General features: G+C 38.3%; 1 protein-coding gene across 11 annotated transcripts in view; it reads right to left on the reverse strand.

Annotated features, from left to right (window-relative positions):
• Positions 1-5,876: 5,876 nt before the first annotated feature.
• The window catches only part of LOC124085118 (beta-galactosidase-1-like protein 2), an 85,911-nt gene continuing 63,916 nt past the window's right edge, over positions 5,877-27,871 (reverse strand). For 9 of the 11 annotated variants that reach the window (XM_046432631.2, XM_058575307.1, XM_058575305.1 and 6 more), the window contains 14 exons: positions 26,855-26,936; positions 25,298-25,362; positions 19,918-20,002; positions 18,755-18,892; positions 17,979-18,059; positions 16,588-16,694; positions 12,536-12,682; positions 9,844-9,912; positions 9,257-9,344; positions 8,430-8,517; positions 8,028-8,139; positions 7,313-7,429; positions 7,117-7,180; positions 5,877-6,261 (listed from right to left, as the gene is read on the reverse strand). In XM_046432631.2, the coding sequence (XP_046288587.1) occupies positions 6,254-6,261; positions 7,117-7,180; positions 7,313-7,429; positions 8,028-8,139; positions 8,430-8,517; positions 9,257-9,344; positions 9,844-9,912; positions 12,536-12,682; positions 16,588-16,694; positions 17,979-18,059; positions 18,755-18,892; positions 19,918-20,002; positions 25,298-25,362; positions 26,855-26,936 (1,251 nt within the window). In that variant the 3' untranslated portion in view covers positions 5,877-6,253. Of the gene's footprint in view, positions 6,262-7,116; positions 7,181-7,312; positions 7,430-8,027; positions 8,140-8,429; positions 8,518-8,764; positions 8,905-9,256; positions 9,345-9,843; positions 9,913-12,535; positions 12,683-16,587; positions 16,695-17,978; positions 18,060-18,754; positions 18,893-19,917; positions 20,003-25,297; positions 25,363-26,854; positions 26,937-27,871 lie in introns of those variants that run through there. The other 2 variants (XR_009225761.1, XR_009225762.1) reach the window with 2 other exon arrangements.

The following is a 27,871-nucleotide window of genomic DNA, read 5'->3' on the forward strand; positions in this document are numbered from 1 at the left end:
GGATGGATTTTAATTCACAAATAACTAGAAGGATTTAAAATTTCTGCTTTTCTTTTATCCTGTACTGAGAATTAAACCCAAGGGTGCTCTATCGTTGAGTTGAATCCCAGCTGTTTTGTTTTTGTTTTGAGACAGAGTCTCACTAAGTTGCCTAGATTAGCCTCAAACTTGCAATCCTCTTGCCTTAGTCACTGGGATTACATGCTTGCAATCCTCAGTCTCCCCAGTCACTGGGATTATACGCTTGTACCACCTCATGCTGCTGAAAATTTCTACATTAATATACAATGATATAATACATTAATGATATAATACATTATGTTCTCAGCTTTCCATTACCAAACCATGCTAGGTAAGCATTAGTCCTTTCTCTCCCATGTAAGAAAACATGAAAAGTGCTGAGAATGTAGCTCAGCAGTAGAGCACTTGCCTAGCATCTATGAAGTCCTGGGTTTGATCGCCACATTGCAAAAAAGGGGAGGGGGAAAGCATATGAAAATACATGCAAGTAAAATCATTAGAGGTAAAAGCCTTTATTTCTTAGTATATTATTTACAGATTTTTGGAATGTTCTTGTTAATAAGTAACATTATTTGACAATTCAAAATTAAATATCTCAAATTGATTAAATCTCAACTGAGATTTACCTACTGTTTTTGCATTACTAATATGGAAAGGGAAAATAAAGGTACTAGTGTTACTTACCAGCTGGTAAACATTATTTTATTTCTGCTAAATAAATAACCTAAATATTTTTTAAAAATGTAACATATCTGAAGTAGATTTTGCTGAAAAAATATTTTGACTTTTTTTTAAATATACTTTTTATATTTCATAAAACATCATGGATTTATTGTCATTATTTTAAATGAATTACTAAACACTTAAAATTTAAAAAAAAAATTTTTTTTTGAGCCACATGTGGTGACATATGCTTATAATCCTAGTGACTCAGGAGGCTGAGGCAAATGTCCAGGCCTCATGCTACTTCCACTAGCCTGGACCTCTCCATTTGTTGTTAGCTCTCCAGATGATTGTAATACACACCAAAAGTGAGAAGCTTCAGCCATAGACAGCTCCATAGCACTAGGCTCTTTCTTAACTTGAAAGGTTAATAATCTTGAGAACTGTTTGCTAATCTTGTTCCCAGAATGTGCTGTCCCCAACTGCCAAACTGCAGAATGTATTCCCTTACCCGGTTGCACGCAAACCGCCCACTCGCCCTGACCCATTCCCTCCCTGCCCTCTCCAAGGAAAGTATATAAGCTCTGCTTAAACTGTTTTCGGGGCTCTTTGCTCTATTCAAGTGAGCTCTGAGCCCCTGCATGCTGGACCCCCAATAAACCCCTTGCTGTTGCATGAGACAGTCTCTTGGTGGTCTCTTCCTCCGACGCTCGCCCGACCTTTACAAACTCTGCTCTAATACACTTGGAGTATATTATTTAATCTAATCTCCTTTCCAAAAACTGGGTTTTCTTTTCTTTTCTTTCATGGATTTCATTAAAGCTAAATAAAAATCTCAACTATATAGTAAACAAGAGGTTGTTAGTTCATTTTCCACTGCTGTAACAAAATATCTGAGGCCAGCTAATTTTGAAAAGAAAAAAAAATGTTCATTTAGATCATAATTTTGGAGGCTTAAATTTCAAGACTGGGAAAGCCCCATTTATTCAGTCTCCTAATAACATATGATATCACAATGGTGGCAGGAGCCCATGTGAGGAGAGAGATTGTGTCTTAAAACAGGAAGCCAGAGAGTGATTTAGGGGTTGCATTCATTTTTATAACTCACTATTCTGAGAGCTCAAGGGGTCCCTTGAAAGCTACATTAATTCCTTCCAAGAGTACATCTTCAATGACCCTAACAACCCCCACTAGGTCCACTTCTTAAAGGTTCCATCATCTTCAAACACTACCACCTTGGGGACCCAGTCTCCAATACATTGGCCCTTGGGAGAAAAAATACACATTCACATCATAACAAGAGGAAATTCAATGCTTTTGGATGGAAAAATTCTTACTGCAAGAGGCACATCACCAGCTTCAGAGATGTACCTCAGCCTTGTTTATTCAGAACTAGAATTATACAGAGGAAAAATGGAGCCACAGATTCACCATCATCTTGAAACAGGATTTCCCAAATCCTTTCATATTTGTCTTTTATTCATTAAGGGTTGATACATGAGGCCCCAGTTCTAGTGTTTTCCTACGGGGTAGAAAGAGTGTCATTTCTTTTGTGTATTCCTGTGTAGAACTAGGGCTTTGAGCATGCTAAGCACACAATCTATGAGATATACACCCAGCCTAGAAAAGTGTCATTTCTGATTGGGAGAAACAGAAATGCCCCATGGTAGTGTGCTCTCACCTAGAGGAATTTCTACCCCCAGAAGACATTTGGTGATGCTTGGAATCATTTTGGGTTGTTGCAACTGGAGGCCTAGGTGCTACTGACATCTGGAAAGTAGAAGCAATGCAGCAAGCCTCATCTCTCTGAGGAGCCTTCCTCTGATTATTGCTGCAAGTCAGCAACAGTGTGTCACCCCATCTCTGGACTACGCTACTAAAATGAATTTAGAGGATGATACTGATGGTTAGGTGACATGTGAATCCACGTTTCTTTCTCCAGAGAACAAGTTTTCTCTATTGGGTCTGTTTTGCTGTCTCTTCAAAATGAGAGGACTACACTCAGGATTTCTCCTAGTCAGACAAAACAAATGAGACACTTGCTCATCCACATGTTGGTGAGCAAGTCAGGATGGCAAGTCGACTACTGACTGGACTTCAGGTGGCAGAGTGTCTGAAACTTGCCCCCAGTGGTGCCATGCTGGCATGGGGATTGAGATTAAGGTATCATCTAAAGTCTGCAGAGTGGCTACAGCCAGCCTCGCAGTCCCCTGTGTCAATCATTTTCTCTCCTTTTATGCATGTGCCAAAAGCAACGACAATTTGTATTTTCCATATAGTTGGCCCCAACCTGGGTGTCCATCCATGTATAAATGGATAAAGAAATGTGGTATATATACACAATTGACTTTTATTTGAAGAATGAAACCATGTCATTTGCAAGCAAATGGATGTGAGTAGAGAACATCATAGTAAATAAGATAAATCAGACTCAGAAAGTCAAGGGTCATATGTTTTTTCTCATATGTAGAAAGAAAGTAGAGAGAAAAAAAGGTTGGGATTGGGAATCTTATGATACTAGACAGGAGATCAATAGAATAGAGGAAGGGGATCAGGGAAAGGAAAGGTACTGGAGAACAAAACTGATCCAAATATACTGTTACATTGTATGCATGTATAAATATGCAACAATGAATCTAACTATTATGTATAATTATAATGCACCAAGAAAAAAATTAAATAAAAGAAAAAATTCAAAAAACAAAATAAATTTAACTTGCTTTAAAAAGGGAGGATGAGGCTGGGCATGAGGGTACATGCCTGTAATCCTAGCAACTTGAGAGACGAGGCAGGAGGATAGCAAGTTCAAAGATAGCCTCCACAATTTAGTGAGGTCCTAAGCAATTTAGTGAGACATTGTCTCAAAAAAAAAAAAAAAATAGAAGGATTGGGGATGTGGCTCAGTGGTTGAAGTGTTCCTGGATTCAATCCCTAGTATAAATAAATAAATGTTAAAAGGAGGTGAGCTGGGGAATGATATTGGCCAAATTATATTATTATATTGAGTACATGTAGAATTACGTAGCAACAAATCCCAGCAATATGTACAATTACAATGCAAAATTTTTAAAAATATGGAAAAAAGGGATGGTGAGGCCAGGCTCAGTGATATTCAGCTGTAATCCCTGTAACTCAGGAGGCTGAGGTAGGAGGAGCACAAATTTTAAGGAGTTATAGCTCAATGATAAGTACTTACCAGTATGTGTGAGACCCTGGGTTCAATCCCCACCCTCACAAAATAAAAATAAAATTGATATTTAGTATCCCTGTTCAATTTTTTTTTACAGAATCTAGGTGGGAATATTCAATGCAATTAAATTTAGCTTATTTGTGCATCTCCTATATGCCTAAAATCAAGATAGAACATAAAGACACAATGAAAGGGCAAACACACTTCACCTAACTTGGGGAGAAAAACTATTTTCTATAATTTGATCCAGTATTTCACCAAAGATGCTAACTTTTGGTTATTGGTGAAGAATCACCACTGCCATACAATCTTCTCCCCCTTAAACTTTCTTCCAGTGAATAACTTGGATGAGAGTGCATGGCAGGTCTGAGAGCTCTCCACATTGCCTAGAACCCTTGGTGGTCATGAAGATGGAGGACAGAAGGCCTGGCACTAGTGATGAGCTATTCCCTTTTATGTATATAATTTGTGCATCATCCCATGTCTTGTTTGCTTGCTTATAGGTGTTAAAGGGAGTAATATATTTTTATCTTTAGCCTCCCCCGGGCATAATCTTTACCCCAATTCACCTAAGGAACCCATTTATCTTTGAGAATATAAGAATTTGTTTCAAAAGTAATACAAGAGAAAAATAATAGACTGTTTCTGTTATTTAGAACTTAGTGTTGTGCAGAATAGACTTGGGGTCCCAGATAGACATTGTCCCAAAAGATAACTTCCCAAATTCCTTTCTACCTTTTAAAAATTTAGGGTTGATCTCTAAGGCCCCAGTTCCAGTGCTTTCCAATAGAGTAGCAAAAGTGTCATTTCTAGCCCAATCAGTTATGCCCCTCAGCAGTGTGGACACCTGGAGGAGTTTTGATCCCCCCAGGATACTTAATGATATCTGACGAGACATTTTGGATTATCACAACTCGGGGGTGGGTGATTCTAGCATGTAATAAGTAGAGAGACTAGGGAGCCTGCTAAACATCCTACCATGATTAGGTCAGTCCCCATCACAAAGAAGTATCTGGCCTCACAGACTATGTAGTTGAGAGCCTGCTTTATGGCAAAGTTTGTCAAAGTGTGACCCCCTACAGACCAGCAATATGAGAATCACTGCAAATGTGTTAGAAATACAAATCCTCAGGCCCCCACCCCATACCAACCAAATAAAATTCCAGGGATGAGGACCAGAAATCAATGTTTTAACAAGCCTTCTAGGTGACTGTGAGGGTGTGCCGTAGTGTTAAGGTAAAAGATTATGATATGGGGAAACACGATACTTAGGGGCGCTCAGTAAAGGAGGGGAGAAGAAAGAAACAGAGGGAATTAAGATTTGTTCTGCTTTCTTAATGGGCTTCAGATGAGAGAATGGAGTCAGCATGGAACATGAAGGAAACACCTAAGCAGGTAGCTCCTTACTTTTTTTATATAAGTACAGCTGGCCACTAACATTTACAGATGTAGGTTAAAAGGGGTTTTGCATGATCTTAAGCTTTTGGGCTGACTAGGGTCTAGTGGCCTCTGTGCAACTGGCCTGACCCTGGCCCTCATTTGAGGTCAGGGAGCTTCCGAGATCTGGCTGAGATTCCTTTTTGTCTTGGCTTGGTAGTCCCCTCGGTAGCCCTTAATATCATGCCAACTCACCTTTTGCAAGCTGCCCTGACAGCCTGTCAGCTATCCCACCATGCTGGATTTGTAATGGCTTGAAAAACACAAAACTCTGTAAGTCTACCCTCTACCTGTACTGGGCCAAGCTGATTCACTCCAGGAGCTCAGACACTTATCTCTGCCCTTTGTTATGGCTGAGAAGGGTTGGAACCATCCAGAGGAGAACCCAGAGTAAGAGCAGGGAATCAAAAAGGACATTGATTCAGGTACTAACGGTGGTAAGGAGAGGTTGACAGCCTCTAAGAACAACTGGTTTTTACCTGAGCATGGAATACCAATGGTATGGAAAGATCAATAAAAGGAAAACAGTGCATTTAAAACTTACAAAGCATATATGAATTGCCTGTCATTTCCTGCATGCATTTGTATTTTATTTGACTTGTTGCTTTCAATTTATACTTATGAGATCAAGTATTCTGAGTATCTTCTCATTTTTTTCAACATTTTATTTGGTGGTCACTATAGCTTTTAAGGTGGCAGCATGACAAATGGTGTGCACTGGGTAGACTTATTTTGTAGTAAACATGAGAAACAGGTGGGATAACTTAAGCCAGAAGAGTGGTATGTTGGCAGATCAGGAAGTGGATGGTGGACTCCAGGCAGCTGGAGCTGAATCGAGAAGCCAGGGTGGTTGTGGTGACCAAAGTGCCAGGATTGATGGGTTACTCACAGCCCCACTGCTCACATGACAGCTCAGTCCATTTACTACACACCACTTATGACTCAATATCCTGGAAAAGAAAATCTGGTTGGTCTATTGTATGTCACATGTGACCGATGGGGAGGAAGCACAGCTTGATTATTAGGTCCACAAAGACTCTACTGAAGGGAGAGTGGTTTGCCGAAAGTATATCTGGGGCTGAGGATATAGCCCAGGGGTAGACTCACTGCCAAACACGCACAAGACCCTGGGTTCCATGTCTAACATGCAAATAAAAAAGAAAGGGGGAAAAAAAACAAAGGATACTGGGATCTAACTACCAACAAAAGGCACTAGGGAGGCTAGGGACCCAAAAAGTGGGCATTCTCTAGACACAAATATAGAACATCTGCAACAGTTAGGCTTTGTATAATTAGTCCATACATTCCCTGCCTACAGCAACCAGAAAAAGTGTCTTGGAATTATGTAATATGGAAGCCTGAGAAAAAGCCCTAGGAAGCACAATATATCTCAGACAAGATAAGTAAGAGGCATGTTTGGATTGGATCACAATAAGAAAAGGGACCCTGAAAATATAGTAGGAATGCTGGGAAAGGAGGCTGAGGGAGTTGGGGTAAGGGTGTCAGAGAATGGAGTTGATTAGTTCATCTTTAAACAGGAGGGCATGAATGGGGCTATGACAGGTACAAGAGAAGATCTTATCCACTGTGTACAGAGGCAGGCTTCAGGGTCCTGGGAGATAATGCACAGCCTGCCTTTTAAAAAATCTCTATCACATCTAGAAAGATCCAAAAAGCTCATTACCCTTCAGAATGCCATACTGAGGGACTAGGGATGTAGTTCAGGGTAGAATACTTTTCTGGCATGCACAAGGCCCTCAGTTTTGTCCTCAGTACCACAAAAATAAACAAAGAGATTGCCATACCTAAATGAGGTTCCATTTTAAACCCAACCTCTATGCCACTTTCCAATTCCTCAAACAAGATAATCTGCAAAAAACAAAACAGAACAAAAACAAAAATCCTGTGGGGCAGTCATGAAATTCAAGCTTCATCTCAGAAGCAAGGCAGAAGAACTCAAAGGAAGTAGCTTGGTGGAGATGGGGTACCATGTGGGTTCACCTCATTTGTTCCAGTATGGAGCCAGGGTCCTGGAAGGTAGAGAGTTTCCTGGGGTCCTATACTCCAGTATCGTCCTAGGTTTTGTCCATTGATGAATACTACTCCTTTATTCCAGCCCTGAAAATCATGAGAATGCAGGATTCAGGGTATAAATTCTAGATGTAAACACATAAGGGATGAAGACACACACACAAATACACACACCTCATACACCATTGACACACCAAATCACAGTACAGATATACCCAGACAGGGTGGAATACCAACTAAAATCTTATGTGGCAGGTAAATCCAGAGTCCTGTGATACTGTCTCTGACAGGGGATTAACTCAACATCCAAGCCTCAGGGAGGCACTAATTTCTAATTCATCTCCCTGTGTCTGCCCCAAGCCAGGAGAGAGAATTTCCACTTATCAACAGGTACTCATTAAAATATGCCAGGCTCAAAACAGCTAGAGTTGCAGAATTTCAGGTGTGGCAGCCAATATGTGCTGGCAACTCCTCATATCTCTGTCATATTTGTTTACCTTCTAACCCTGCCCTACTTAACTCTGGGGGAGAGACAATCTCCCAGATGGCTGTAGAATAGCTGAGGTCTTTGGGAGCTTATATTCCCTCACACAGGGCAGAGACTATACACTAAATGAGCTTTGTTAAAAGGTTCTTAGGGGTGTGTAGTTGGATGACACATGGGCAAGGGATAAATTGTACTAACCTCCAGTTGTATAAAGGTGTCTCTGGGATCACCACTGATTTTTAGGTAACCAAGGAAGAAGGCAGGGCCCTTAACTTTCTCTGTGATTAGCTTCCAGATTTTGGGGAGTTTCCTAAAAGGGAGTCAAATAGGATTGTCATACCTTTCTTCAGTCTTTTCCCTGAAATCTGGTATCCCCCTCTATGGCACTGGCTATGCTTTCAGCATGTATAATGCAGTAAGTCATGAATCCAGCTGCCTCCACACAGCTACAAAACATGGAATTATTTTCTTCAATATTCTGGTCTCTGATTTCCCTATCTGAAAACTCAGAGGTGCATCTGGAGGAACTCTGAGGCTTCTTCCATATCTACATGCTCTCCATCTTTATCAATCACCTAGAATCAATGGTCAGGCACCTACCTTTTTATGAATACACTTTTCATTTCCAGGCTGTATATTGTAAATTTTCTTAATGGAGAATTGTTCAGATAAATATCCCCAGTTAAACCTATAGGATATTGAAAAAAAGGGGGACATAAAGGAGGCTGGAAGGGAGAAGAGATGTCCGGGGATTCCAGGGATTCCAGTCCCATTGTAAGGTTTCCGCAAACTCCTACACATAATTTTTCTCCTTTGTCTGTCTGTCTGCCTGTCTCTCTTTTTTCTTGCAGTACTAGGGACTGAATCCAGGACCTCACAAATGCTAGGCAAACACTCTACCCATGAGCTACATCTCTATCCCAAATCCTACATACATTTTTCCTTCTAAGTGTATATCTCTCCTAGATGGTGCCTGCATCTTCCACATTTATTGCACAGAGGTCACAGCAGCTCCTTCCAGGTCTGGCTGGCATAGGGCTTCAGACTCGTTGGAACATTCATGCATGTCAAATCACTAAGGGTAGAAGGAAGATGTGTGACTCTGCCTGGGAGTTCTGGGGTTCAGGGAAGGACATACACAGGTCTAGCCTCCTAGGAAGGAAGAGGCAAAATCCTGAGAGAGGACCCCTGGCCAGGGAGACCTCTATAAATTTCTCCTGATGGAGCTACTTTTGAAATCCCCCCCCCAAAAAAAATGCCCAGTGCTGGCTCTGCTTGGTAATTACAGAACACAAAGGAATCATCACAGTTTCTATACATAGGTGTCTCACAGCCAAAGAGCATGCTCTCTTCCAACCATATGCCTGTCTCCATCTGCTCTCAGTCCGGAGTGCTGAGAGTTCTCAGCATCTGCATCTGGAGCCCACCTTTTCTCTCCTGGTTCATGCTCTTCCCAGAGGAGAGTCGGCCTTGATTCTCCACCAAGATCCTTAGAGTGTGGTATTCCAAGTGGTCCTGTGGAAGACAGACCCACCAGAGTGAATACTACTCAGATACTTTTCTGCAGACCTGCTGGGCCTCCCCTGAAGCTGAGATGAGAACAAGGGCAGGGTGACTAACAGCCAGCAGAACCCTGTGGATCTCCAGCTCTAAGCCAGGCAAACCCTTGGGTTCCTGCCCTTCCTTTTCATCCCCCCACTCTCTGGGCCAAGTCTTCCAGGGAGGAAAGAGGAACCCACACACTTCATCTAAGATGCTATTGAAACCAGTGACCAACCTGTATTTTGAGCAGAAAAAATTCAAAATAAAAAAGCTTTGCTCCCTCAAATCATATGTATCTGTACCTTAGAGATGTATACAACCTTCCCTTGTTCCTATTGGGTTCCTATGCAAGGATCAATCCAAAAGGCAGTGAAGGAGAAAATGTGCTATTATAGAGCAGACCACACATATAGTTGGGTACATGGCCTAGCAGGTGCTAGAATTATTTGTCAATCAGCATTTGGTTATATACATGTTTCTGAATAGTTAGCTCATCTTTGGAATGATCCAGGATTCCCACGTGCTTGTCATCCAAAAACACCTGCCAAAGAAGAAGAAAGTACTGTTAGGTCCTCATAAGCAAAAAAAAAAAAAAAAAATGGAAACAGACTTGAAAAGACAAACATCAGAAATAATGAATATTTTGTCTCCCAGAAATCTATAAGCTGATCATAAGTTCACAAAACAGATTATATGTAATGTAGAACAGTGTTGAAATGCTTGAGATGAGGTCTATTCAATAGTGTCCCGATATGGAATATGGGCCCTAGCTCCACTGCAGGATGTAGAGGGGGAAAAAATATCAAAAAGATCTGAAGATTAGTGGGAAAAATAAAGTAGATAACAAATCAGTATTGTGAGGGAAATGATGGCAAAGGGTGAGCAAGAGAATTAGAGAAACAGCAACTGTTCTGTCAGAGTGCCTTTCCCCAAGGGTTCAACTCTGCAATAGACCCAGTTTTGCCAGATGAACCAGATTCTTATCTAGAAATTCTAATCTGCTGCCATACTCTACCTGGTTTTAGAGATAATATATTTCTTTTCTATTACCTATCATATTGTTCAGCCTTAGATTAATAAGTCAATCAGAAGAATCCACTGTAGCCATATAAGACCAAATAAGGACAAATAATTTTGCTTTTTATATTATTTAAATTAAACCACAAATTTTCAAATGAGATTTGACTAGGAAGAACAATAAAAATTCACAAATATTAAAAACAAAAAATATTAATGCTAAAAAATGCATAATTCACATTTTAATCTTGGAGTTTAATTATAAGGTTTATATATCTTATGACCATTTATTGAACAACTACTGTTGAACTAAATATTTCCATAGGGAGGAGTTCAACTAGGTTAAAATAAAGCTGGCCATTGAGGAACCCAAGGAACTATACAAAGAAATGATCAGAACACATGATAGTGGCAACCATGGAGACACTGAACTAGTGGACAGACTACTGTGGAACTAATGAGAAAGGAATGACACATCCTAAACAGCAGCAGACCCCAAGCTACTTCACAGGCATGGTGATGGGTGAATCGTGGAATTAAGGGATGACTGTAAGAAGAGAAGTAGCCATGATGAGACTTTTACCTGAGAGAGAAAACACTGACAGCACTATGTGTTCAGCAAGGAAGAGGTCAGAGGATGAGAGCAAGCAGTCTGAAATAGTAAGAGATATTCTGACATTCCAATAGGAGATGTGAAACACAAGAACAAGTCTAATGCAATAACAGTCTGTATATTAAAAGAACAACTGAATAATACTGAACCACACAGGGACCAGTTGAAAATAAGTAATAAAGAAAAGCAGTCAAGAGAACAAGAGAACAATATTTGTAGGTTGAGAGGATGTGAGTATATAAGCCAATATGAGGCTTAGTTAGGAAGATAGTGAGTTTTGCTTTGGATGTGATGAATTTGAAAATTATGGAACATACACTGTAAGGATAAATGTACAGGAAACAGTAAGAAATATGGTCTGTAGCTAAAGATAGGGAGGGGAAGGCTGAAGACACAAAATAGAAGTAGAGGTTGAATATCCTTTGTCTGAAGTCTTGAGGACCTGAAGTGTTTCAAATTTTGGATTTTTTTTTTTTTTTGCTGTTAATACTTTCATAGACTGTGCAAGTTGGACATACCTAATCCAAAAATCCAAAATCTGAAACTTTCTGAGCATCATATTGGCACTCAACAAGCTTTGAATTTCTGAGTACTTCAGAGTTTGGATTTTCTAACCTTGACCTATAATTGACCTATACTGGAAGACTGGGAGGAAGATGATATAAAAAGTATGACAGCAAGAAAATTTCACAATGCTTAGAGAAAACAGCTCTTAACTTGAAGCCATGTGATGAAGGCTTCAGTTGCAGTTCTGCAGCTTTCTAGTTGAACAGCTTTTGAAAGTCATTTAGTTTCTCTGAGTATTATGGTTTGGGTCTGGAGTGTACCCCAAAAGGCCCATTAACTAAAGTCTTGGCTCCCAATCTGTGGTGATATTGGGAAGTAATAGAAAATTTAGGAGATAGGAGCTAGTGGAAGTTAAGACATTTGGGATTACCTCTTCTGCCCTCTCTATTTGCCTCCTGGTCACCATAAGGTGAGCAGCTTTCTTCCACCATGTGTGTCTGCCATGATGTTCTTCCTTACTACAGGCACAAAGCAACAGAGCCAGGCAACATGGACTGAATCTTTTGAAACTAAAATAAATCTTTCCCCCTTTTAAGCCCATTTTCTCATGTATACGTTCATGGCAAAAGAAATCTAACATGCTGAGGTTTCCTTGTTTGTAACAAATAACTCAGCCGTTTTAAGAGTTAAATGAGAACAACAACTGTAATATGCAATGGAAATATTAAGGATTGATATAAAATAAGTATAGGGACTATGTAAGTTCTTTATAAAACACCATCAGGAGAAAAAAAAATTTAAAAAAATCATCAGCTCCTGTAAGTTTTAGTGATACAATTCCCAGGGGTATCTGTGTACCTCAGACACACACTAGTCTATATATAAAAGATTTCAAGGAAGGAACAGATGTTAAGAAACAGTTGAAGGTCAAAATGGTTTACCCCACCATGTAGACATTCACCCTCAGGAACACAGTTTGTTAGTGACAACAGATGAGCATAACTAGAACCCCTTCATGGCACCCTACCTGACCCCGATCTTGAACATGGCCCTTTGAGGTGAGGATGCCATCACTGGAAATGGCAGTCTCATAAAGCGTGTACCCATAGGATTGACCACTTCCTTCATTCACAGACAGCTGTTCCATGGTGAGTGGCTTTACAGACTTGGTTGGCTGTCGCAAAGACAGGAAAAAAAAAAAAAAAAAAAACAGGCTGAAGGTTCAGGCTGTAGAGAAAAATCTCAGAAACTGCCAATCAAAGCCCAGTTCTCCAAAGGAATGACCCCCACAGCCTCGCAAACAGAACAATCCAAAAGGAATATGAGAGGATACTCATGTTTATGTGCAGCATATAAATTATCCTTCTTGTTTACTAAACAAACCTCATATTTCTTTGCATTTACTAGACAATGAGTTATTCTTATATTTTGAATGAAAGAGCTGCCGTCAAGAAGAGAGAGTGATTTGTGGGCCTTCCTCATTAACTCATGGTAGAGTCTGGACAAGATTTCTGGTCCCCAGAATTCCTACCCAGCTGTGCCAGATTATGTCTACTGTTCGCCTTCTCTTCTTTTCCCTTTTTGCATCTTTTAGGAGAGATCGTTCTAGCTCACACTTTAATTGTCCACACTTCTTCATAAAATTGCTTTTTCTAGTACTAACCTAGAGTGCTCCAAGGCTATTTACCCTCCTGTCCACTAGACTTCTCCATCTGGAGGTCCATGAATGTTTTCCATGCAATATTATCCAAATTGTAGGCACCATGACATATCTACACCCTGTTCTCTTTCCTTTAAAAAAGAGGATCACCATCCATCCAGTCAAAAATGTATAAAGCATGGAGAGTGTCCTCTCTCTTTTTCTTCCTCCCTCTCCACATCCTATATATCATCCAGTCATCACCTACTTTAGAGTCTGACTTTAAATGTCTATTTCCCTAACCCTCCTTCTTCATACCTATCACCAAGCTCAAGTTCAGTATACTTCTATATGGTTTAAGTGTCCTAGCATGGTCCCACCCTAAGCTGTACCTCACAGAACTACCAAATTCTTCTGAAATGCAGAAGAAACTCCTAGCTTTGCTTTATGATGGATTCTCATAGCTTCCAGAGAAATTTTCAAACTTCTTAGCACACAGAAATGGCCCTATGGGGAGAGGAGATGAAAATGGGAAAGACAGTAGAATGAATTAGATATAACTTCCCTATGTTTATATATCAATACAAGAACACTGTAACTCCACATCATGTGCAACCACAGAATGGGAAGTTAGGGGCTGGAGTTGGAGTTCACTGGTAGAGTGCTTGCCTAGCACATGTGAAGCACTGGGTTCAATTCTCAGCACCACATATAAATAAGTAAATAAAAACAAAGGTCTGTAAACAACTAAAATATATTTAAAAAAGAATGGAAAGTTATACTCCATGTATGTATGATATGTCAAAATACATTCTACTATCATGTGTAACTAAAAAAAAACAAATAAAAAAAGAAATGGCCCTTATGAACTTCTTGGAGAAATACTGATTATTCCAGGTCTCTGGAGCCATATAGTCTAAAACATCTAGAGGGATCAAAAAGCAAAGAAGATATCAAAAGCTATGGGAATCACATCAAGAGGATATAAAGCCAATTTGAAGGGCTCCTGCTGGGCTAAGATGGGATAGTTTGAGCATCAAAAAGAAATGCAATAGGGTGGAAAATTGGTAAATGTGTTTTAAAAAATTATGAGTTTATAATCATACAAAGAACATTAGAAAAACAACTCACTAGCTAACTTTGGAGGATATGTAGGAAAAAATCATTTTACTGATAAAAGAAAATACTTGAACTTTTGTCCTGATGTTTCTATTTAAACTACACTTCAGAATAAGATAATTGATGAAGAATTGAGTTCTTCTGTTATAAGAATTCAAGTGAGTAAATGCAGAAGGAATTGCAGAATTAGAATAATACCATTTTCAAGGCCTATAATGAAATATTGGTTTAATTTATCAAGACATGACTTTCATCTATTCCTTACTATTACCTCCCTATCCCTTACAGTATTATTTTAAAGCAGATAGCATAGGATTTTAAATAGTTCAATGAACATCTCAAAAAATTAGAACTCTTAAAAAAATACAAAATCATCATCACAACATGTAATAAATACAATTTATCACAAATGTTATAAATACAATTCCCTAAATTTATTGATTTTCTGGAAAACATTTAGCAATTGTCTTTCTGGAAGAAAAAACACTGATTTGTAGTGTTTGCAATTTCTGTGGTGTAAATACTCCCACCACAAGAAATTTTAATGCAATATTTGTCAATGGCTGATAAAATCTTTGGGTAGAAGGTTGATGGGAAAATGAAAATGAAGAAAGGAAACTAACAGCTCCTGAACCCACTGATCAGTTATGAAACCAGAAACAACAAGCATTATGTGCCTAGAATACGATGCATAAAAAGTACAATAGCACCATTTACAAAGTATACTTGCAAACATATTTAAAAAAAAAAAAAACTTAACTTAAATCCCATCAAGCATTTAGATCTAACTACCTATCAAACTGAGATATAGATAATGAGTCTAGAAACGTGTTACTTGACATAGTGGTGATCTAATCAGCAAAAAAAAACTCATAACGTAGGCAATTCTATAGTACAAATAATCAAACTTTTTCAACAAATAAAATAAAAATAAAAAAATCTTTAGATTAAAGGAGACTAAAGAGACACATCAAATGATGTATAATAGACTTCATAGATGCTGACATGAACAAATCAATGCTAAAAAAGAAGTTCAAGATAATTGAGAAATTCAAGTACTGGCTATTTTATTATTTTAAACTGTGGTGTGTTAGAGATAGCTTGTATGAGCTTGTTACAACCACCCATGGATGTATCTTCCCAGCTTGTGATCAGCATCATCATATTAGCAGTCTGAAATTAACCATGGTGGGAATATTTCCCCACCAGAAATCAGCAAACACTATGAACCAGCATTTAATTCCAAGCCAGTTGCTAAACATTTCCCAGAAAATCAATAATTCTAAGGAATTAATATTGTCATTATTATTAAGGATAATAATGATTTTGTTGCTTTTATTAAAAAAAGAAACATCTTTTGGTATACATATTGAACGATTTATAGCTGGAGTTGGATAAGTCTGGGATCTGCTTCAAAATAACCTTGTAAAAGGTAAGGGGAGAAGAGGAGAGTATAGGTGAAATGAGATTAGCCTTGTATTGATAAACTTGAAGCTGGGTGTTAGGTGCATGGGGGTTCCCTACTATTCTCTCCACTTTTTAAAAATGCCATCAAATTACACAAAACAACGCACATCACAGTGGGGCATGGTGGCATATGCCTGTAACCCCAGTGACTTGGAAAGCTGGGGCAGGAGAATTGCAAGTTCAAGCTCAATCTCAGAAACTTAATGAGAACTCGTCACAAATTTTTTTAAAAATTAAAAGGTCTAGGGATGTGAATCAGCGGTAAAGACATACTTTCAATTTCACTCACATATACACACAAATCGAGACATTAACTGCTGAATCCATATAGAATCTGATGAGGTAAGAACAATTAAGGGCCTTATTTTATAGATGAGGAAACTTAGATAGAGTGAGGTTAAATGACCTCCCTAAGGTCTCACAGCCAGTGAATGTTGGAGCAAAGACTCAACTCAGTGACTCCAGTGTTTGTACTTTTTAGCACAGCATGTTCCCTTGACAACACTGTGCTGCCTCATTTCCTCTTCCATGTGACCTATGACCCTATAATCACTTTTTCATTCACTTTTCTTACTCATTAGACTGGGAGTTGCCTAAAACATCATCTTAACAATATAGTTCCCAAAATGAATATTCAATGAGTGTTATAGGAATTAGTATTCAGTTTTTCCCTAACTCATTTTTCTTTGATTTCTAATCAAAGAAAGGTTTCCTATCTGAATTATAAAATTGGTAGAAGGAACCAACACCTTTAAGGATTCCTTTTTTCCCTTATTCATTTACTCCATGTTATTTCAATTCTCTCTCTTTTATCCAAAATATTTTCCATGTGTCTATGCCCAGGAAATGCTCACCAAGTCCAGGTAGGGAAGCAGGTTCCATAGTGTCATGAAGTATAATAGTGTCACTGACTTATAGGCATTCTTTGGTATGTAATTTAGCGGGAGGGGCATAGGAGCTGCTGCAATGAGAAAACACAAAGTTGGATCATTCCAGGACCCCCTCCCAAACCAAATCAAAGACACTAGATACCCTGCTATCCCAAAGCCATCAAGAATAAAGGGCCCAGTCACGACATAACTTCCTAATTTCAGAAGAATCAAAGCAGGAAATGATTAAGTAAGGGTCCTCTCATACCTTTAAGCTCTGAGACAAGTGCCTTGCTATCCTGGAAGAAGAAGGGGCACATTAATACCACCTGCTGAACCCAGGCTGCTCATCAGAATCTCCTAAAGTCCAATGGAAAATGCACATGCTCGCAGATTCCCCCACCTCCTTTCCCATTTCAACTAGGCCATATAACATACCTATATAATAGCTCTGAGAAGGACCTGGAACATCTGAAATTTAGAAGTTCAACAGAGGATTCCATGTACAACTAAGACCAAAGCAACATGGTCCTGTGCTGAACACCTTTATTCAAAAGATTTAAAATCAGCATACTACAGTGACAGAGTCACATCAATGTTTATAGCAGCACAATTCACAATAGCCAAGATATGGAGCCCAACCTAGGTGGCCTTCAACATATGAATGGATAAAGAAAATGTAGCATGTATACACAACGGAGTATTACACAGCCATGAAGAATAATGATGTTGTGGCATCTGCTAATAAAGGGATGGAACTGGAGACTCTCATGCTAAAAAAAATAATCCAGGCCCAAAAGTCAAAGGTTGAATGTTTTCTCTGATATGCAGAAGCTAATCCAAAAGAAGGAGAGGATTAAAAACATAGAAGAAAGATCAGTGGAGCAGATAAAGAATGAAGGGAAGGATGGAGGGATGGATAGAGAAGGATAGTGGAATGAATCTGACCTAACTTTTCTATGTGTATATATGAATATACCACAGTAAATCTCACCATCATGTATATCCACAAGACACTAATTTTAAAAATTTAAAATTAAAAAATTTTAAATAGCAGAAAGATCAGTGAAGTAGAAGGAGGAGAACAGGGGGAGAGAGAAGGAGAGGGAAAGAGGAAATACTAGGGCCTGAAGTAGAACAAATTATATTCCATGCTTTTACAATTATGTCAAAATGAATCCTGGCATTATATATAACTAAAACGACCTAATAAAAATAGCAGCAGGCTCTATATCTTGTGCATACTCCCAGTGCCTACTGATAAAATAAACTGTAGCAAATCAAACTTCTCTCCAAAATATGTTCACCCAGTCCCTCACTCCCTTCCTGCTTGAGAAGACTAAGTCACCATTCATATTGAGGTTGTTGCAGAGTACCTATAACAGACCGAAAAACCTCTTGAAATGTGGTATACTCAGGCGTGTAATCTCCATTCTCTCTCAGCAGTGCCCCATACTCTGAAAAATACAAAAAATTTTATTGTTTTCTCCAAGAAAGGCTCATTGTCATTTTCTTTCTCCAGGAAAAGAGGAGAGGTTGGTACTGAGCAAAAGATCCTTAATTCAGCAGCTTTGGGAGAAAAAAAAATAGGGGGCACTAGATAAGAAAATTCCACGTCCCTGTTGTTCAAACTAAGAGACATCTGAAAAGCTTTGCAGGGCTTTCAATAAGAGGCAAAAAAGCCCCCGTCCATGGGTCTCCCACTAAGCCCTGGTTGAGAGCCCAAGGCTCAAACCATAGTGCCTATTGGTTTCTCCTTCTTATCCAATTTCTAAGTGAACTCCTTTGTTTCATTCACCTTTTCTAGGGAAGGTATCTTAGTAGACTTGTGTACTAGGGAAGACACATTAGTGGATACCCAAAGCAACTGGCTCTGGAGGGAACTTTTAAGACAAGGGTCTGTACAACAAATGAAGAAGATTAGGCTACTACCTTCTCTGCTTGCAAAGTCCCTGAGAGCCCAAATCCTCATGGTAGGTAAATTTTGGTACTGTCAAGAAGAACAAATCCCTAATCCTCCATCCCCAACATGTTAATGGCAAAACAGGCAAACAGTTCTAGAGATTGTCTTTGGGGGCCTAACCTAAGAAGCTTCAGTCTCCAATGTGGGGGTAGTCAATATTGAGGACAATTCTGAGATACAGGTACTTGCCATAGCTGGTGACAACAGGGTAATAACCATTCAAATGTTGAGCTCCACCCATGAAACCAAAGTTGGTGCCACCATGGAACATGTAGAAGTTGAGGGAGAACCTAAGCTTGAGCATTTCACGTACATCCTTAAGTAACACTGCAGAGAGGCAGGAAGAAAAGGTAAAAAGGAGGAGTAAATTGAATTTGAGAGAATTTATAAGTCCTCATGGATATTCAAATCACCTAATCCCTAAAATGTTCAAGGTCCACCATAATCTCAGACCCAGAAAATGTGTGAAATGATTGAGATGCATTCCAATCCATTCAATAAAGGATTCATGGAATTATTCCCAGATTTGTTTTCATAACCCAAAGTCATTTATTATTTTTTTCCTCTGGGTTTCATGTTTGAGAGGATATTTTTTTCTAGCACAAACTGCACATATAAAATATTTGGTGTTGTGCCTTTTTGCCTCAGGTACATAAATGTCCAATTTACTGTTTCTGAAGGTCTTATTTCTAACTGTGATTGGTCTGAAATTATAGCACCTTTGAAATCCATTTTATTTTACTTTGGTTACAGGGATTGAACTCAGGGGCACTTGATCACTGAGCCACATCCCCAGCCCTATTTTGTAGTTTATTTAGAGACAAGGTCTCACTGAGTTGCTTAGTGCCTCGCTTTTGCTGAGGCTAGCTTTGAATTTGCAATCCTCCTGCCTCAGCCTCCCAAGCCACTGGGATTACAGATGTGAGCCACCACACCTGGCTAGCTGAAATCCATTTTAATGATTATCAACAATTCTCCAGAGAGGACTGGCAAATCAAGATCAGATAATCAGAGGCCAGATAACTTCCTTCTTCCATCCAATTCCCCTTCATGCAATTCCCCTACTTGTTAGAACAACTCATTCTAATTACTTTTATAGCCTCAGTAAATATAATTAGAATGAAAACTGTTAAAACTTAAATTTCAATTACAATGATATCTTTCATGTCGATGCTCTGTGGTCATTTACCTTCAGATATCTACTTAATTATGTTGATGTTTATAAAGTTATAACATGTAGGAGTCTTATCTTCTAAATCTCAAATACACTAATTAGAAGAAATAAGCAAACAAACAGGTCGGTGCCATCTGTATCACATGTTCTCTAGAGAAAGGAACTAAGGAATACTCACTATGTCCGTCTGGAAGGTGGTGGGCAACACCCCATGAGTCAAAAGAGTTCACTGTGTATACCATCATCATTATAGGACTATGACCCTGAGAAAAGTCAAGAAACAATTTAGAAAATGTTTATACAACTTAGAAGCTCTGAATTGCTAAGAAGGAAATTGTAAAGTCCAGTTCTCACACTTCTTTGCAACTCAGAACAATCTATCACTGCTCACAAACTCTGAGTTCTATTCTCCCATTCTCATATCACTTTCCTGTTCTGTTATTCCTCTTGTGATTTCACTGGTCATCTTAAGGTTTAGTAAAATTAATTGCCATTCCAACATAGCTCTTTCTGGAACATTCTAGAAATAGAATCTGAAAACTTCTAGAAATAGAGTTTTCTCATTCTCTTCAATGATCACAGTAGAGGTCTAGTAAGGAAATAACTGATACAAAGGAAGCACTGAATGTTCAACAAATGAATACTGAAAATGGTGAATTCCCTTAAAAGAGAATTCCCCATTTGGGGTTTTGTGGATGTAGCTTAGTGGTAGAGTGCTTGCCTGGCTATTGAGGCCCTGGGTTCAATCCCCAGCAACATGAATGAATGAATGAATGAATGAGAAGAAGTATTCCCCAAACCTACTATTCTCAAACATGTAAGTGCTCACTCTTCCCTTTCCATCATAGTATGCCCTCTAGTTCCTTTATCTTTCCAGTTCCTGGGGATTTGCTAGCCTCTCTATTCTGGCTGCACTCTGTAGTTGACCCTTTGAATTCTGTTCCTTCTAGCACTATGAAGTTAATCTGTTTTTTTGAATTTCTGCTGTCTCATTACTATCACAATCTCCAACTCTGGGACCCTTCAATTGGAACCCTCACACCTGAGCTGCCAATTTGATTTACCACAAATTCATATGGTTTGACCTTATCTTTATTTCTGCCTGGTGGTCTTTATATTTAGATTTTTTAAAATTTTTTATTAAATTTCAAAATAGTCTCAATATTTTAAGACTAATTAAACTGAGGCCAAATGGTTCAAGCTCTTGCAACCTCCTCTTAATTTCACAAGATCCCTAAATCATATAATCTTAGCACTTCATGAACCCCACAAATACTTAAAATCTTTGCCCTAAAGGTGATGGTATTAAGAGGCAGGGCCTTTAGTAAGTGATTTCATGGAAAGGATTAGTGCCCTTATGAAAAGAGGCCTTAGAGAGCTGCCTTGCCTATTCATAGAAAAAGATGCCATATAAGAACCAGGAAATAGCTTTCACAAGATATCAAATCTTCCACCATTCTGAGCTTGGATTTTCCAGCCTCCAGAACTATGAGAAATAAATTTTGTTGTTTATAAGCTTCTCTATTTGTGATATTTTGTTATAGTTCTCCAAGCAGAATGAGACTCATAGTTTTTACATTAGAAAGGCTTTTTAAAATTCCAGTTTTTAGTATATTATTTCTCACTTCACATAGGCATGGTCTTCTCTAAATATTGGACCAAGCTTTGTTATTGTAATGATAAAGAATTCTTTGCTACTTAAGGCAGTTCATTTAATTTTTGGAGCAATCAGATTGTTAGAAATTATAATCCTTATAATGAGCTAATATGGGTTTTTCATTAATTTTTGGTGTCATTGAAACTAATGGAACTAAAAAGAATTTCCCTTTCAAATATGAAAATAAACTTTTAAGATGCCCATTAAATGAATCTTATCTTTAATGTGAGACTCATTCCTTGTTCTTTTAGTTTATCTTTACATAACCTCTAAACCATGTCACCTGGAAGTATTCCACTTTGTTAAAATGCAACCTAAGACATGATGACCTAAGCAGAAAAAAATTCAAAAAAACAAATGCTTCAAATGTATTCTTAAAGTATGAAGAAATGTGATGATATCATTTCTATCAATAAAACCTAAGTTTTAAGACCTATTGGCAGTAGGTGTCACGGACTTTATTTAGGTGAAACATAACTTCCAAAATATCTTTCATGCAACATAGTGTCAATAACAGATTGTTAAACTGATATCTTCCTTTCTGCATTTTTCCCATGAAGATTTTCTACTTTTATTTTGTTTTGATTTTAATGTAAATATTGTATAACTAACTATTGCCTTTTGGTTTCAGCCCACTGAGATCCAGGAGATCCCACTGTTTTCCAGCACTCTCTCATCTGGACTAGCTCATCTTTTTTCTTTTCTTTTCTTTTCAGTACTGGGAATTCAACATTGAACCCAGTGCCTCACACATGCTGGACCAATGCTCTACTACTGAGGTATATACTGAGACAAGATCTAAGTTTCCCAAGCTGAACTTGACCTTGTTATCCTCCTGACTAAGCCTCCTGCATAGCTGGGATTATAGATGTGTGCTACCGCGCTTGGATGATTTGTCCATCTTTTTTTTTTTTTAAGAGAATATCAATTTGAACAAAGGCAGCAAGAGAACATCCACACACAGTAAACAAACCTAGATATAGCTTCTACACAGCAAGGAATGTGTCTGTTTGACCAATATATACCTAGAACCTAATAAAAAACTGACTCAAAAACGAACAGTCAAAAAAAAAGTACTTAATCTAAATTTTTAAATTTAAAACCTCTAACATCATCGAGTTCAAGTATTTGCTACCCTTTAACTATGTGGGTTCTACCTTGTCTAATTTAGGGAAGAGTCTCTTTAATGGAAAACAGACACAAAAAAGTAGGGGTTAGTCTCTGTGTCCTCTATTCTGTATCATTGGTCTACTGGCCTGTTTTGGTACCAATACCATGCTGTTTTTGTTACTATTGACTGTAGTATAGTTTCAGTTCTGGTATAGTGATTCCACCTGCTTCACTCTTCCTGCTTAGAATTGATTTAGCTATTCTGGGTCTCTTATTTTTCCAGATGAATTTCATGATTGCTTTTTCTATTGCTATGAGGAATGCCATTGGGATTTTGATTGGAATTGTTTTGAATCTGTATAGTGCTTTTGGTAATATGGTCATTTTGATAATATCAATTCTGCCTATCCAAGAGCAAGGTAGATCCTTCCACCACAAAATTAGAATTATCTTATATTGGACAAAAGTGCCCAAAACATGCACTGGAGAAAAGATAGCCTCTTCAACAAATGGTGCTGGGAAAACTGGAGATCTATATGCAACAAAATGAAATTAAAGTAGATGGGGTAGAGAGAGAAGAGGGGAGGGGAGGGGAGGGGGCATAGTAGAGGATAGGAAAGGCAGCAGAATACAACAGAAACTAGTATGGCAATATGTAAATCAGTGGATGTGTAACCGATGTGATTCTGCAATCTGTATACGGGGTAAAAATGGGAGTTCATAACCCACTTGAATCAAAGTGTGAAATATGATATGTCAAGAACTATGTAATGTTTTGAACAACCAACAATAAAAATTTTAAAAAAAGAAGATAAAAGGTGAAGAAAGTGAAAAGGAAGGGTAAAGAAAAAGAAAGAAAGAAAAAAAAAGCTTTATAATGTTTTGAACAACCAATAAAAAAAAATTAAAAAAAAAAAAAGAAAAAGAAAGAATGGACTAAGAGTAGATATGACTTCCATTTTTATATTAACATGTTAGGATTCCAAAATTATGGTCTTCAGTCAAGTATTATTATTTTTAAACATAAATTTATTTCAATTATAAAAATGGTTATAGAATTATAGATATTTAAGTAAGATGCAATAAATAAAATCAATGTTAAATAAAAAAAATGAAATTAAACCCCTATCTCTCATCATGCACAAAACTTAACTCAAAATGGACCAAGGACCTAGGAATTAAACAAGAGACTCTGCATCTAATAGAAGAAAAAGTAGGCCCTAATCTTCATAATGTGGGATTAGGCCCCAGCTTCCTTAATAAGACTCCTATAGCGTAATAATTAAAACCAAGAATCAATAAATGGGATGGAATCAAACTAAAAAGTTTTTTTCTCAGCAAAAGAAACAATCTGTGAGGTGAACAGAGAGCCTACATTCCTGGAAGCAAATTTTTACCCCTCACACATTAGATAAAGCACTAATCTCTAGGGTATATAAAGAACTCAAAAAGCTAAACACTGAAAAAACAAATAACCCAATCAACAAATGGACTAAGGACCTGAACAGACACTTCTCAGAAGAGGAGATACAATCAATCAATAAATATAGGAAAAAATGCTCATCATCTCTAGCAGTCAGAGAAATGCAAATCAAAACTACTCTATTTTGTCATCTCATTCCAGTCAGAATGGCAGCTATTATGAAGACAAACAACAATATGTATTGGCGAGGATATGGGGGAAAAGGTCCACTCATTGCTGGAGGGACTGCAAATTGGCGCAGCCAATATGGAAAGCAGTATGAGATTCCTTGGAAAACTGGGAATGGAACCACCATTTGATCCAGCTATCCCTCTCCTTGGTCTATATCCAAAGGACTTAAAAACAACATACTACAGGGACACAGCCACATCAATGTTTATAGCAGCACAATTCACAATAGCTAAACTGTGGAGCCAACCTAGATGTCCTTCAGTGGATGAATGGATTAAAAAATGTGGCATATATATACAATGGAATTTTACGCCGCATTAAAAAAGAACAAAATCATGGCATTTGAAGGTAAATGGATGGCGCTGATAGTAGAGAGAAGATAATGCTAAGTGAAGTTAGCCAATCCCAAAAAAACAAATGCGGAATGTTTTCTCTGATATAAGAAGGTTGACTCATAGTGGGGTAGGGAGGGAGAGCATGGGAGGAATAGATGAATTCTAGATAGAGAAGAGGGGTGGGAGGGAAAGGGAGGGTGCAGGGGATTAGCAAGGATAGTGGAATGTGATGGACATCATTATACAAAGTACATGTATGAAGACTTGAATTTGGTGTCAACAAACTTTATATACAGAGATACAAAAATTGTGGTATATATGTGTATTAAGAATTGTAATGCAAAAAACCAACAAAGTACATGTATAAAGACATAAATTGGCATGAACATACTTTATATACAGAGATATGAAAAATTGTGCCCTATATGTGTAATAAGAATTGTAATCCTTTCCACTGCTGTCGTGTAGTTAAAAAATAAAAAAATTAAAAAGTAGGGGGCTCAAAAGCTTTGCTTTTTCCTTATATTCATTTAATACTACATCTGCCCCTAAAACTGTGTTTTGTATGTTCACTTTTTTAGTGAAGTATAAGAAATGCACTGAAAAAAAAAAAAGTAACAGTGGACTTTCTATAGCTGTGGGGTATGGACCTGGTAATTTGAGCATGTGATTTTGATTCAGTTGAACCTAAAACCACCTAGAATAGGCATTCTAGGGCACAAATGATTAAACTTTTAACTGAACCAACTCAGTTTTCTGCTGAGAATTTCCCTATCAGTTTGCATCTCTGAAATGTCCTTACCTGAATTGAAGAAAGTTCTTTGTAAGTTCCTTTATGTATATTCTTCATGTGGAGAGTGACCAGCACTGTGGTGGGAAAGGAGAAACAGTGCATAAAGTCTTGCTGTGACTTGATTGAGAACCTAGAGTTTGTCACAATCTCTCCACCAGGGTCCCCAAACTGCAGAAGACATACTAACAGAAATAGACTAGAGAGCTGGGTTCAGCACCTCCTATGTATACAAGCTTCAGACATTTCATTTGGTGACTAGCAATAAAGATATAACCCACACATGCAATATACAAAGGGCTTTTAAAGAAATCTCTTCACTTAGCATGTATAGAGAACTTAAAGTAACAAGTGCAATTTAAATAAACTACCATGTGATGCTGATGAATAGACAGGCTGAATGAAAAAATTCATCTCAGAGAGATAAATCACCTAAGACCCAAAACTTGACTCTAGGACACTTAACCTCTTTTGGGGACTGGAGGAGGTGCTTGGGATTGAGCCAAAGGCCTTGCTAATATTAAGTATGTACTCTATCACATAGGGGCACACCCTTATCCTTTTTTTTCATCTCCATTTGTGTGTTACTTTTATGCATTGTCCTGCATATCAACCTGTGTTTGCTCCTTGTAATTTATATCCCTCCCACATTTTTTTTTTCCGGCTGTGCTAGGGATTAAGCCCAGGACTCTGCACATGCTAGGCAAGCACTCTATTGCTCAGCTACATCTACAGCACCCCCACTGCTTTATTTTATGAATTTATTTACCCTACCAGCTCCCAAGGCCAGGTTCATAGCATTGCTATTTTTGACACTCATCTGCTCCCTGTTTCTCAATTAAGAGTGATTTGACAGCATTGGAAATAACCTTTACTCTGATCCCAGTCAGAACCCCTTCTGGACTACCAAGGGATTGAGGAAGATGAAGTAAGTGTTCTGTGTTATGCTGCTCTGGGGGTAACAACTGGTGGAACAGGAAGATAGGGCCTGGCTTCCTATTATAGTTTAGATAAGAGGTATTCCCCCCGAAGCTCTTGTGTTAATGCAGAAATATAGGTAAAATGATTGGATTATGAGATGTAACCTAATCAGTCCATCTTAGTTTGAATGGACTGACTGAGTGGCAGCTGTAGGCAGGTGGGGCATGGTTGGAGGAGGTGGATCACTAAGAGCTCTCCTGGAAGGGTTCATCTTCTTTGAGGGTATTTCCTCTTTCTGTCTTTGCCTCTCAGCTGCCATGAGTAGAGCATTGCTTCTTCTACCATGATATCCATCATGTCCTGCCTTATCTTGGGCCCAGAGCAATGAAATCAGCCAACCATGGACTGAATGTCTGAAACTGTGAGCCCCAAATAAGCTTTTCCTTCTCTAAGGTTGTCAGGTTTTTTTGGTCACAGCAGCAAAAAGCTGATTAACATGCTAACTCAGTTTTGACCTCAATTTCCAACCATTTTCACCTAAAGACCATGAAACTTCCTCATAGGAGATGGAAATAATGAAGCACCAGAAGGACTCTTGCTCTTCCAGAACTGTCTACTGGAGAACACAAGGCGAAACCAAAACTGTACCATTTTTTATGCGGCCTTTTCCCAGCACTCGTCCACTATCAGCAGTCATGAGAAGCACCTCGACCTTTCTTTTCTCCAGGGCCTAGGAATGAATTCAGAAAGACAAACAGATTTTTCCTGGGTCCATGGGATTGTTTCTTTTATAGAAAAAAAAATACTAGAATGAGGCTGAAACATGGAAAAGAAAGTCTAAGTCTTCAATCAACTTCTTATAAGTTAGAAATTTAAAACAGAAATATAGTCTCTGCCTCAGTCACACTCAGCAAAGTCAAAGTGACAACTATAAGTTCATAGAAGAGGCAGTGGAATTATTTACATTCATGTAATACAGTGCTTTCTCTAAGGACTTAAATTCTGGATTTTCTCAGTATGTCAGAGCTTAAGATAAACATTCTTGTCCTCACTGTCATCCAAATTAACCATGTGTCATGGGCCAAATTCACACGTGCCTCTGCTATTTTCCTTCCGTCAATGGGCAAAGACAGTAAGTTGTTGCTAAATCCATCCATAGTCACTTTGCTGCATCAGCCCTTAATATTCCTACATTAACTAGAAACAGTGCTAGGGAGATTCTAAATCAAAGACAGCAAGAAACAAGGGATTTATCTAATTCAGGGGTAAAAAACTAAGACTGTGGCCATGGATACTAAGAAAAGCCAAAGGTGTGTTTTGTCTTTTGGACCAAAACATCCTGAAAGAGAAAATATTCTTGAAATTTACCCTTAAACCCTTTACTGGGTACTGTGAATTGGTGTGTATCTAGTGACTCCTTTGAAAAATAGGTGAGGCAAAGAAGTGACTCATGTGAGAAGAGACAGAATTTCATCTATCAGTTACTGTTATCCCACTCCATCTTCTGTAGATACTATGAGAATGCAGTACTTCATCTCTAGCCCTAGTGAGCAACATGGCTTACTCGCAGATGACCATATAACATATTGAAACTAGAAAACGTGATACTGAAAGGTGATAGCAATTATTCTAGCATCCTGTGGATGTCCTGGACAAAACCAAGAG

The sequence above is a fragment of the Marmota monax genome, unplaced genomic scaffold (genome assembly GCF_021218885.2).
Source record: "Marmota monax isolate L192 unplaced genomic scaffold, Marmota_monax_Labrador192_F-V1.1 WCK01_AAM20220418_F8-fsc00062, whole genome shotgun sequence".
NCBI lineage: Eukaryota > Metazoa > Chordata > Mammalia > Rodentia > Sciuridae > Marmota > Marmota monax.